Here is a 13377-nt window from a genome sequence, read left to right on the forward strand (position 1 = left end):
TATTCACAAGGGACAATGATGTGGAGGCTGGAGATTCAACCAAGGGCTGTGGTGATATTCTGGAGCACGTCTGCTTCACAAAGATGTTACAATTATTGGAGCACATTAGGATAGATAAATTCCCACGACTAGACAGGATTTAGTCTGTGATGCTCAGAAAAGTAGGGGAGGCTATTGCTTGGACTCTGACAAAAATTCTTCCATCTTCATCAACCGTGGGCAAGGTGTCATAAGCGTGGAGGCTAAGTAATCTTGTCACTTTTTTGAACAAGGAAAGTGGGAATAAGACAGTGAACCTGACATTACTGTTAGAATGTGGTTATGAAGAGCTCTGAGGGACAGGATTTAAGATCACTTGGAATGTCATCGTGGTTTTATACAGGGTAGATTATGTCTCTCAAATTAATTGAGAGGTAATGAAGAAAATGGATGAAAGCAGCACACTAGACATGGTTTACACAGACTTCATGAAGGCTTTTGAAGAGGTTCCACATGATGTACAGGTCAAAAATGACTTCAAGGAGCATTGGCAAACTGGATCCAAAATAGACGGTACTGGTGGAAGCCTGTAAGAAGCAGCACACGAGCATAGTAGTTTGATTAATAAATTTGCAGGCTACACGAAAATTGGAGGAGCCAAAGATAGCAATAAAAGCTGTCTAAGGATACAACGGGGCACAGATTAGCTACAACGTTGGGAGAAAGAGACTACATGACAGTCAACATCTTTTTCACAGATCATGGGAACCTAAAACTAGAGAAAACAGGTTTTAAGTGAGGGGGAAAAAATATAGAGAGATCGAAAGAACAAGTTCTTTCTACAAAGGCAGCAATGGCAATCTGGAACTATCATGCAAAAGCAGCAAAACAAGAAGAATCCTACATAAGAAGTGTGCTCAAGGACCTTTTGCATTGCATTAATTAGGTTTATTTTCTTTTCCTCTTCCTAGGTTTTTTTTTGTTTTAAATGAACAAGTCTGCACTTATTTTTAATGTTTTTTTGTTGGTTCGCAGAAGTAGTATTTAAGCCTTGAAGAAAAAATAGCTATCCAACTGGTATTTTATTTTGTCAGACAATTCCAAACAAGCAAGTTTACCACAGAACCTTCAAGTTCATTCCTACTTTAACAATTGTAAGTTGACCAACAAAAAAAAAAATCGAGAAAGTAAGTTAGTATCTAGCATTGTATCTTTTTCTCAGAATGAAATAAATAGTTTATGCAACAAATATTCTCGCTCGCCTTCAATGACGATCTGAGATCAGATTATTAACAAGAACTAACAAGTTTATAAACCTCTGGACAATACACTGAGTAAATCTTACGTCTCAAAAGATTTCACCCCTAAGTTTCCTTCAAATTTAAAAAAAAATTGAAGAAAATTTAACTAAAAACCTTGAAACATTCCTTTTGCAATTGAGAAAAATTACCAATAACATGAAAAGATCCAACAAAAAGCAGAGATAATAGTGTTGGTTAAATTATAAATATTAGCTTGGATGCAAACGCACTCCACTGTTTTTTAAATAATTCTGTGGTTTACCCAAGAATGCTAAAATAAAACAAGGAAGAAATGGAAAAAAAACAGCAATTACACATAGAATTGTGGGATGGATGGTTAAAATAGATGGAGAATGTGGCAGCATTAATTCAAGATGCCACCATTCTCTGGAGGGATGTCGCATTGCTTATGGCACAAGTCTTGTTTGAGTTAAGGCAAAATAACAGACTAGTAGTGATAGCGAATCTTGAATTATACAGAATCAGAAAAGAAAATCAATAAATTATTCACCTCCCATGCCAAAAAAGTAGATAGACCAATGAAAGAGGAAGCAGTGTTGGATCTCTTAATGAAAAAAGTCAGTTCATTGGAGGGAAGGACAACTGAGCAATTGCAATTATAACAGGACCAAAATTTGAGATTGTTGTATTAGTGAAATTGTACAATTATTGTAAAGCTGGAAGTTACTTTTGACATCTGTATAAATGCATTTATATTTTGTTACTTCTGTCAGGAATACCCTTGTCTTTTGCTGAGGCAACGAGAACAGAATTAATGACGTGATGGAAACATCAACTTAAGAAAAACAAATCACAATATTATTGTAAAATATTCAGTGCTCTGCATAGCACCTCTCATTATAAAAGGTACAAGAGTTTTTATAACGTGCAATAATTCAATTTCGATGAACAATCACACGGGCTTTGAAAATTCATTTGAACATCATTTTATTTCTACTTTTTAAAGACAGCACAATTCTTTTTCAATGTACCTCGTTAATTTTTGGGGGATCAGTGGTGCAAAGGAAAGAAACATCAAGATGCCAATTATCAGACTGCATATTACTGGAGTTTTGCAGTATTTCAAACAACTGCATTTTAAATTTATCATTTTATTTTGTCAGACAATTCCAAAGTTTACCACAGAACCTTCAAGTTCATTCCTACTTTAACAATTGTAAGTTGACCAACAAAAAAAATCGAGAAAGTAAGCTAGTATCTAGCATTGTATCTTTTTCTCAGAATTAAATAAATAGTTTATGTAACAAATATTCTAGCTCGCCTTCAATGACGATCTGAGATCAGATTATTAACAAGAACTAACAAGTTTATAAACCTCTGGACAATCCCCCCCCACCCACCCATCTGACATCTAATCTCTTTCCATCAGCTTCCATGGCACATCCAACATTCTCATTACTTAACAGGCTCATTTTGACAAAGGACATTTAATCCTTTTAGGCCTCCAACATCGTCCAGAATTTCAACAGCCTTCAGGAACGGTGGCCCACCCAGTCGCCTCCACCAAAGCAATACCGAAGATCAGTCTATTATCTAATTATTATTATTTAAATAGTGAAAGATTACAGCATGCAGTTATGCAGGGCTTGTGCATGAATTGCAAAGGTGCTTTGTAGGTGCAACAGGTTATCAAGAAGGCAAAAAAATGTTGGCCTTCATTATTAGTGGGACTGAATTTAAGAGCAGAGGTTCAGCTGCACCTGGTGTATTATGTATAGTTCTGGTCTTCTTACTTGAGAAAATATAAAATGTATTTAAAGGCAGTCTAAAGGAGGTTCACCAGGTTGATTCTGAGGGGGTTAGCCAATGAGATATTGAGTCACCTGGGACTTTACTTAGTGGAATTCAGGAGAATGAGAGGAGACCTTATCGAAACATACAAAATTATAAGAGGGTTAGACAAGAATGAAACAAAAAAGGTGTTTACTCTGGTAGGTGAGATTCGTCCTAGGATTATATTGCCTCACAGTTCAGGGGAGCAAATTCAAGAAGGACAGTAGTGAATTTGTGGAATTCTCTGCCAAAGGAAGCAGTAGAGGCTACCTCATTAATTTATATTCCACAAATATATTTGAGACACAGATTGATTCTTGATCAGTGGGGAATTAAGGCTTTTTGGAGAAAAAGAGCCAAATTCACCTGTCACAATCTTATCAAATGGTGGAGCACATTCAACAAGCTATTTGGCTCCCATTTCTTAAGTTCTATTACTTTATTAAAGTTGAAAAAGAGTATCAAGAAACCATTACAAAAAATTGGTTTGGCCTCTGGCTATCCCATTTCAGCTCAGTACTTTAGCAGTTCGGAAATTTCCTTATTGGTACCACGTGTCTTCTACTTTAAATCAATACTTGGTGTTTCATCTCAAACAAAGCAATAACACATTTAAGATTCCCTCGTTCATGCTGATCATCAGATCAAGTACCAAAAAGAATTTCAGTAGTCTGCTTTGGTTCAGATTCAGATTTCCTGTGGTTGCCAGAGATCATAGATAAAAAATTATGGACAAAAAAAAACTTGAGGAAAAGGAAGTGATTTTACCCTTCAAGTTCATTATTATCCAGTTGCACAAACTGACCAAACAGCATTCTCTGGTCCTCATGCTGACAAATAATACATGCACAGGACAAAAAATATATATAAAAATAAATAATGTTTCGTGAGTATTAATCTCAGATGGTAAACATGAGCAGTTCCTTCAGTCGTTCAGCATTCTCACTACCCTCATACAAGGGGTAAGGACTTGAACCTTAATACTTAAAAAGTGCTGTAAAATCCAATTCTATTGGAGCTGTCAAAAGACAGGAACTTTCATACATTTATAACAACACAAAAAGACACCATTCAGCCATGGGGCCAATGCCTGCTACCAGGGAAGAAATACTATTAGTTCAATTTCTCTCCTATTTCTCTCCATCCATGTTACATATAAGGGAGGAAACCAGAGCACAAAGAAAAGTTATGGTCATAGAAATAACATGCAAACTTTACACAGGCAACAGGTGAAGTCAGGAAAACACATGATCTGGTCTCAGAAACTGAAAGGCAATATTATGAATAGCTCTGCCACCAATGGAAGGAAGAGATGGATGGCAATACTAAACTGAACACCTCCAAGTGCCTATATTAACAGAATGAGTAAAATAGCTTCCTTGTAGCACAAAACCACCACCTATGATTTTAGAGATGCGAATGCCATCATGAATTCATTTCAAAGGTGCAGTGCTGTTTTATAATATATTGCACAATCACTGCAAAAGAAATACTTGCCCTGGGGAGAAATGTGGTATTGTCTGCAAAACTGATGAACTATTTTTTTTAAAAGCTCAAATTATCAAAACTAGCAAAATACAGCAAAACAAAAGCAAATGTTATACTAACCAGATATGTTAATTTCACTAAAATTGAAAATATTTTGTTGTTCTTTGCAGGACTGTTTATCAATAAATGCCTTTTGCTCAATTTTACCCATTTATTTCAAGTGATTGCATTATTCAAAAATAATGTAAAAGTATATTGGATAGAAAAAAATGCACAAAGCAAGTCATCAACATGATCTTTGAAGCATCGTCTCATGCATGGACAACACAGGTTAGGCTACAACTAAACACTGCTCAGTTCTGATCACCATTTAAGGGTAGATGTTCCTGTCCTAGAGAGGACATTAAAGAATTGTAATCGAATAATTCCTGGGATATGTCATTTAAACCAAGAGTTTGACTGGAAGTTGGGATTGACCACATTAAACCAAAGTTGTGTGAAGGTTCCAGTAATGAGTACATCACGATGGGTTAGGGAAGATCAAATTGAGGTAAATGGGATGAAGGTGTTTGAATTGGTAATTAGTTCAAGGACAAAAGAATATAAACAACAAATTCAAAATCTTATGAATCACAGATGGGTTGGAAGGGTAGAAAAGGAAAGGGAGCAGGATGTAATGAGAAACTTTGTAAGACAGAAAATAATAATCTAGAACTCATGATCTGAAAGGCAATGACAAAAATCGTTGAGTTTATGGGGAATTTGATAGACATGGGAAAAAAAATTGCAGAGAAACACCAGGGAATGGCTGTGAATAGATTCCTGAACAGTGAATCAGCATAAATTTGATGGACTGAATAGCCTTTTTTGTAACTAATCTACAATTTACAATGTAGATTTTTTTTCCGATGGTGGATCCATTAAATACTTTATTCAGTAACTGCTCTTTATTCATCATTAATTTCTTTCAACAAACTTCTCTAAAAAGATAGATTATAACAATAGCTCTTGAAAGCTTGTTCCATATAAATTTATTGCCTTCCCTCCTTCATTACATTTGAAAAAACAATAATTACCCCTAAAGTATTCATGGGACTGCTTGAAAGGGGCTCAAAAAGAACTGTATAATTTCAAAGTTTTCTCTCATCATATCCCTGTAAAGCATTGTCAAAATTGATTACCTAATGATTTTTAAAAATGAATTGTTACTCATATATAATTTGAACTAATTTTATACCAAGTTGTTTCTATGCAACACCTTGCAAAAATAAAATTTGAAATAGCAACAGAAATGGAGGAAATATTCAAAATGGCTATTAATGTTTTAGGTTCATGACATTAACTTTCATTCTCTCTTGCAGATGATGTCTGTCTCACTATTTCCAAATTTTCCCTCGTTTTACTCCACATTGCACTCATCTTTCTGACAGTCCCATTAAAACATCTAAAATTTACTGTTAAATGCAGAACCAATGTAATCTCCAAATGTCTTTGTCACTTATTTATTTGTAAAATACTTGAAGGAATTTCTCCCTTTGTTTATTCCCACCACTTAATTATGCCACACAATAATTTATCCTGATTAGTAATACGATTAAGAATTTGGAGACCAAATTAAAATAATGCCAAACTAAAATAATGCAAAAGAAATACATTTGCATGTGAGACTGAAAAAGGACAGAGAGAACCAAACTGGAGCAAAAATAAAAACATTATGCAAATATGGAGCTTTACACAGTGGAGACTGGAGGCAAACTAAAGGAGATATGCTTCACTAATTCCAGGATTAGACTATTAGAATTCTCCTATCAAGGAAAAGTAAAGAACTTGATCTACATTCTTTGGAGTTTAGTAGTTTGTGGGACTGTTTCATTAAACTATACAAGATCCTGAAGAACATGACAGGCAGATGTCCAGAGGTTTCTATCTGTGACAAATCTCAAAATGAGGGGACATAACTTCAACTGGCAATTTATAACAGTCATACAAGAATCACTGGGTTGATTAAAATTTTGAAATAGCAGGGAGTTTAGGAATACTGGAGTAGATCAGCCTTGAGCATATTGAACAGCAAGGCTGAGACTTCCTATTTTCCTGTGGAGCACAATTGTCGACAGTCATGCTAATCTGAAAGTAATGACAAAATCTTTTAGAAACATTCCTGAGATCAGGAACTGTCACTGCTGTGGAAAAGTGTACTATTGACCTTTATTACAGGCATCATTTTATGAACACTGAACTCCACCATTACCAAACACACCTGGCACAGCACACAAGAGGACGTACGACATGATCACTGTTCCACAAAAATGCAAGTGTACTGAAGACGATTCAGCAAGCTGGCTTTAAAAACGAAAAAATCCCGAGGAGCAAACCAATTTCTTATTCCGTCAGATGATCTTAAGAAGAAATTTTCTGCCCGATTTTAAAAGTATGCCCATCAGGCCACCAATATTCACCCACAAAAGCTATGGCCACTCCATCACTTCATTAAACAGGATGCTAGGGTCTAGTGCAGTGCGCAAAGAAAAAAGAAAAGTTGGAGAAGCATAAACACAAGGGTTCAGACCAGACTTTTGGGGGTGGGTTTCTCCGGATGCTCCACGTCCGTCCTGGTGGGTTGCTCCAACATTTTAGCGTCCTGCACTAGAACACCCCCCCCCCTCAAATAACCTCATATTTCCCCCCCCCCCTCAAATAACCTCATATCCCCCCCCCCCCGTTCTCTGCAAACGCCTCTTCGTGTATTCGTTTCATCAAAACGCACAAACCCCAACAGGACAAGTGCGTCTTCCAGCTCCCAGTTTTCGAGGCGAATTCCCGTTCCACCCTGTCGCCCCAGCACCTCCCCAATCTCAGGCAATCGCTGGTTTTCAAACTGTTCGGGAGCTGGCCGATTAATCGGTCGCTTCTTTAAAAAAAAGCCTTGCGCGCACATGTCTGGACCCAGAAAAGTTCAAGAGACCGAAGTGGACGCCACAAGCCCGACCTTTGAACCTGGCCCACCTCAACCCTGGAAGGAGCCCAGATTCACCCCCTCGACGTCCCCCAAAGGGAGGGGGCCGCGGATTTAAATGTCCACGGCTGCGGCTCAGTGGAGAGGAGCGATAGAGGGAGGCCCTAGTTTGGGAGATGCGGGAAGGGGGAGGAGAGGGAGGGGGGGGGGAGGAGGGGGAGAGGGGGGGGGAGGAGGGGGAGAGGGGGGGGAGGAGGAGGGGGAGAGGGGGGGGAGGAGGAGGGGGAGAGGGGGGGGAGGAGGAGGGGGAGGGGAGAGGGGGGGGGAGGAGGGGGAGAGGGGGGGGGAGGAGGGGGAGAGGGGGGGGAGGAGGAGGAGGAGGGGGAGAGGGGGGGGAGGAGGAGGGGGAGAGGGGGGGGAGGAGGGGGGGGGGAGGAGGGGGGAGGAGGGGGGGGGAGGAGGGGGGGGGGAGGAGGGGGGAGGAGGGGGGGGGGAGGGGGGGGGAGGAGGGGGGGGGAGGAGGGGGGGGGGAGGAGGGGGGGGGAGGAGGGGGGGGGAGGAGGGGGGAGAGAGGGGGGGAGAGGGGGGGGAGGAGGGGGAGAGGGGGAGAGGGGGGGAGGGGGGGAGGAGGGGGGGAGGAGGGGGGGAGGAGGGGAGGAGGGGGGGAGGAGGGGGAGAGGGAGGAGGGAACGTAAATGGGGAGGGGGAGGGGGGAACGTAAATGGGGGGGAACGTAAATGGGGGGGGAGAGAATGTAAATGGAGGGGGGGAATGCCGCTCACCGACTCCGTATTTTTCTTTCTTGGTCGGGACCCAGCGCGTCATCGCTGCGGTTTCAACTTCCTCAACTTGTGCCTTTCCCGGTTCCCCTCATTCACCCTGGAAACTCCAAGCCGCCATTTTCCGCGGGACCCAGGGAGAAAGTTCCAGTCACGTGCCCGGAGCGTCACTGGTCGGAGAGATCTCGGCCGGCGGGGAGGGGCAACTTCTCTTCCCCCCCCCCCACCACCACCACCACCACAACCACCACCACCACCACCACCACAAGCTCGCGGGACCTCCCCTGCCGCCCCAACGTTACCCCGCAGCGAGGCTGAGAGAAAGGAGGAGAAACTTCCCAGCTGCACGGGTTAGACTCTCCGACCTTTATTTTCTCTTGGGGGGGGGGGGGATCTGAACAGAAAACAAGCCTCTTCCTCCACCCCCCACCCCACCCGTCCCGCCTCTTCCTTCTTCCCCCCCTCCAACTTCTTCCTTACCCCCCCCCCCCACCACTTGTCCCGCCTCAGAGTTGGGGAGGGGGGAATAAACCACTCCAGCAAAGTGCTGTGGTTCCTTCGTGAGCGTAAGGAGAGTGGGAGCGGGTCCGGTCCAGGTGTTGGAAATCTGAGGCCAAGCACCGGATCCCGAAAGGGAGCGAAGTCAGGCGATGCCCGTCCGGGAAGGAGGAGGATCCCGACCAAAAGCCCTTCCACTCTTCGAAATTTGAATATCCCCAGTGATTTTCCCCAGGGTTTCGCAGCCAATTGAGAGGGGTTTGGTTTTTAAAGAGTAACGAGATGAGAATTGTATCAAGTGTTTTGAACAGTGGGTTCCGTGGGGGGGGGGGGGGGTCGGGCAGCCTCCTCCGGGGGTGGTGGGGGGGGGGTCGGGCAGCCTCCTCCGGGGGTGGTGGGGGGGGGGGGGTGGGGGGGGGGGGGTCGGGCAGCCTCCTCCGGGGAAACACCTCGGCCACCAACCTTTGGCGAGAAGGAAGGGAGAAGTTGGCTCCCTCCAGCAATGTGAGGAAGCGTCCGTCGTCTCTTACTCCTTCGGCTGCGATGTTTGAAGTCATTTGAGCAGGTTTGGTGTTTTGGAAGGTACTGACAACAAAGTTGCAGGACTTGCCTGTGTTCTGAATGTAATTTGGGTATTTTAGCGGGTTTGTCTATCTAATGAACCTCGGGAACACTCTGGTGAAAGAAAAACATTGCGGGGTGATTTCCATCTCGTTCGGTGAAAATCTTGGAGGAGGCAATGGTATTTAAAAACAAAAGACAAACTGCGGGAAAACTCAGCAGGGCAAGAGTTCGCAGGTACCGGGTCCAGTTCTGGTTGCCCTGCTCTCTGTGGCGCCTCTTCACAAAACCTCTGCCGTCTGTTCCAAAATCGTCTGTGCTGGGGAAAAAGACTGAGCAATCCAGGACCTTATTGCGTTCATAGGCGACTTTCAGGGAAATGCACAAGATGGAAAGATTTCACGACATTTAAGTCATGGTTGATGACTTTCTTGCTGTAAATGCTAAAGAAACTTTGGAAGTATCGATCGACTCGTATGAATGTTTAGTAAGTGGAGAGTAATATTGAATAAAGGTAGTGAAATTTAGAGCCAATGGGTTCCTTCTCATGGGATGTTTAACTGTGCGGCAAGTCGATCTAGAAGGGCCTAATGGCCTGTTTCCGTGCTGTAATTGTTATGTTATGTTAAGTTAAGGCAACTTTAGAAATCCTGACACTGATGTCAAGGATCTGACATTTGTGGAGATGATCACAGCATTGGAGTTAAATTTCTCTTGCATCTGTTGAATTTCTCTTGAATACAATGAAGCCACTTCATGGTCTCAAAAACTTGGGTTGAAACAATGTAAGAAAGTGGTTATTAGCAGTTGTTAGATAGAATAACCTCATGGTAACTTCGATTTAAAGCAACAGTGGTGCAAGATGAGCAACTTGCAGATAATATATAAAATATGCATTTCTATATGACACGAGAAACAAAATAGGCACAGGTCAAAGAAGAGGTCTTGGCGATTGTATTTGCGTTTAATGATTCTGAACTTCATCTGTGGACTGGAACAATGAATGTAAAAACAGGTCATCTTCTGTGAGGAAAAATCATTTCTAGCAATTAAATCATGCACTTGGAAAATTTCAGTGAAAACTGCTGTGATGAATTGGCTAACAAGTTGTACCCATACATTTCCTTGCATCATTTTTCATTAAAAAAATGTTGATGAATTTCAACATGTCAATTAAATTGACCACATAATCTTTGAAAAATCAATTCTACTTAGAAGCAAATTACCTGCAGTGATTCAATGAATCAGAGGATGCCTTTGTTTTATAAACCGTGTTCTTAAAATTATGAAAGGATTCACAGGACCTCAAGGTTTATTTTACAGACAGTTGGATTTTAACCGGCATCTTTGGAATAGATTTCTAGGTTTAATATTTATTATGTAAACCAGTAAATACAAGGTATTTATATGCAGATAAATTTCCTTGGTATAGCTGACTCTTAGAATGTGATGTTTTGTGGGACTTTTCAGATCTGGGTAATTGGAATGGGGAATGGTGTATGTTCGGGATCTAATGGTTCAGAGAAGATTTATGGTATAACATGCTTGAAGAGAATCTTGGGAATATTAAGATAGGATCCTTGGGTCAGCTATTTTGAAGAGGTCTAGAAAAAAAAATAGCAAGTGATAGATCAAAGTCCAAGAGTATTAGAGATGATTCTGCGATCAGAAAGCAGCAGGATTACAGTTTAAAGGCTTGTATATGCTGAGCCACATTTGGAGCTCCAGGTTGTTGGTGGGAGGAGAAAATGGGAACAGTGTAAGAGGTTTTGGAGCAGTTGGTGACTTTCAATCTTGCTGAATTGGAAGCTATGGGTTATGGCAATATTGAGTAGGAATAAGGAAATGGGGCCAGAAAAATAGGACCTGAATTATTTAGTTCCTTTTAAACAATCTACAGTCTTTCATAAATGTGGTTATTCAAAGCTCTCTTCTTATAATTTAAATTCCAAACGCACATCATCTCAGTACTCGCTGACCTGCATTGGCTCCTGTCTTAATGCGATTCCAGTTTTGAAATTCTCAGCTTTATATTTAAATTCTTTATGACTTTCATCTTTCCTTTGTAAAATCTACAGGCATTTTTTTTTATTGTATAAACTTTATTTAAAATATAAAACCACTAGGCAAACATATTACAATATTTCAAACTTCATCTAAATACATGTGGTGCATATGTGTGTGTTTTATAGATATTAGAGAGAGAGGGAGAGACCTATAAGAGAAAGGGAATATTCGAGATTCATTTAGATTTTAATACTAATACTTTGTAAATATGGGCACCATATCTTACAAAATACATGAAATTTGTCTCAAATTTTCTCAAGTGGAATACAACTCCGAACTTCTGCATGCCATCAATCTATTCCCAAATCAATATCAGACTTCCAAGTTATAACAATACATTTTCTAGCTATTTCCAAAGCAATATGAACAAATTTTTACTTGATGTATTCAATTTTAATTTAGGTTTAATCCCTCCACGCTTTGGCTTGGCTTCGCGGACGATGATTTATGGAGGGGGTAAATGTCCACGTCAGCTGCAGGCTCGTTTGTGGCTGACAAGTCCGATGTGGGACAGGCAGACACAGTTGCAGGGGAAAATTGGTTGGTTGGGGTTGGGTGTTGGGTTTTTCCTCCTTTGTCTTTTGTTAGTGAGGTGGGCTCTGCGGTCTTCTTCAAAGGAGGTTGCTGCCCGCCAAAATGTGAGGCGCCAAGATGCACGGTTTGAGGCGTTATCAGCCCACTGGCAGTGGTCAATGTGGCAGGCACCAAGAGATTTCTTTAGGCAGTCCTTGTACCTTTTCTTTGGTGCACCTCTGTCATGGTGGCCAGTGGAGAGCTCGCCATATAACACGATCTTGGGAAGGCGATGGTCCTCCATTCTGGAGACGTGACCCACCCAGCGCAGTTGGAAATTCAGCAGCGTGGACTCGATGCTGTCAGCCTCTGCCATCTCGAGTACTTCGATGTTGGGGATGAAGGCACTCCAATGAATGTTGAGGATGGAGCAGAGACAGCGCTGGTGGAAGCGTTCTAGGAGCCGTAGGTGATGCCGGTAGAGGACCCATGATTCGGAGCCGAACAGGAGTGTGGGTATGACAACGGCTCTGTATACGCTTATCTTTGTAAGGTTTTTCAGTTGGTTGTTTTTCCAGACTCTTGTGTAGTCTTCCAAAGGCGTTATTTGCTTTGGCGAGTCTGTTATCTATCTCGTTGTCGATCCTTGCATCTGATGAAATGGTGCAGCCGAGATAGGTAAACTGGTTGACCGTTTTGAGTTTTGTGTGCCCGATGGAGATGTGGGGGGGCTGGTTGTCAAGGTAGGGAGCTGGCTGATGGAGGACCTCAGTTTTCTTCAGGCTGACTTCCAGGCCAAACATTTTGGCAGTCCGTCGCATCACCCTCATCAGTATCTATGCTCCAACCCTCCAGGTGGAACCAGCGGAAAAGGACAAGTTCTACACTGACCTGCGCAACCTCATCCAACGCACCCCTACAACCGACAAGGTTGTCATCCTTGGCGACTTCAACGCTCGCATCGGCAAAGACTCAGAAACATGGCCAGGAATCCTGGGCAAGCATGGTGTCGGCAAGTGCAACGACAATGGGTGCCTCCTGTTGGAGCTCTGCGCAGAACAGCGGCTTGTCATTACAAACACCCTTTTTCAGCAGAGGGACAGCCTGAAGACTACCTGGATGCATCCCCGATCCAAACACTGGCACCTCCTGGACTACGTCCTGGTGCGAGAAAGAGACAAACGAGATGTGCTCCACACCAGGGTCATGCCCAGCGTGGAATGTCACACTGAACACACAATCCCTCTACTATCTCCCAGTAAAAACAACATTGGATCCTGTGGGAATTTTACTCCAGTTATTACCCATTTCAAGCCAAAACTGTTTAATTGTGGAACACTGCCAAGTTGAATGCAAAAAAGTGCTAACTTCTTGTCCTGAGTAAGTATAGTTCATATATGTAACTTCTGTGGTGTTGCATATGACTGATGAACAAAGTTGT

At 42.2% G+C, this 13377-nt stretch overlaps 2 protein-coding genes across 19 annotated transcripts in view; one reads left to right on the plus strand and one right to left on the minus strand.

Moving 5' to 3' along the window:
• Window positions 1–9452, minus strand: part of dock1 (dedicator of cytokinesis 1) — a 354235-nt gene extending 344783 nt beyond the window's left edge. For 2 of the 6 annotated variants that reach the window (XM_069899677.1, XM_069899678.1), the window contains exon 1: window positions 8301–8504. In XM_069899677.1, the coding sequence (XP_069755778.1) occupies window positions 8301–8343 (43 nt within the window). In that variant the 5' untranslated portion in view covers window positions 8344–8504. Of the gene's footprint in view, window positions 1–6822; window positions 6869–8300; window positions 8506–9257 lie in introns of those variants that run through there. The other 4 variants (XM_069899676.1, XM_069899674.1, XM_069899675.1 and 1 more) reach the window with 4 other exon arrangements.
• The window catches only part of c10h10orf90 (chromosome 10 C10orf90 homolog), a 184209-nt gene continuing 179147 nt past the window's right edge, over window positions 8316–13377 (plus strand). For 10 of the 13 annotated variants that reach the window (XM_069899686.1, XM_069899681.1, XM_069899690.1 and 7 more), the window contains exon 1: window positions 8316–8647. The gene's annotated coding sequence lies outside the window, so the exon portion shown is untranslated. Of the gene's footprint in view, window positions 8648–9243; window positions 9378–12791; window positions 13317–13377 lie in introns of those variants that run through there. The other 3 variants (XM_069899683.1, XM_069899684.1, XM_069899685.1) reach the window with 3 other exon arrangements.

The sequence above is a fragment of the Narcine bancroftii genome, chromosome 10, assembly GCF_036971445.1.
Source record: "Narcine bancroftii isolate sNarBan1 chromosome 10, sNarBan1.hap1, whole genome shotgun sequence".
Classification (NCBI taxonomy): domain Eukaryota; kingdom Metazoa; phylum Chordata; class Chondrichthyes; order Torpediniformes; family Narcinidae; genus Narcine; species Narcine bancroftii.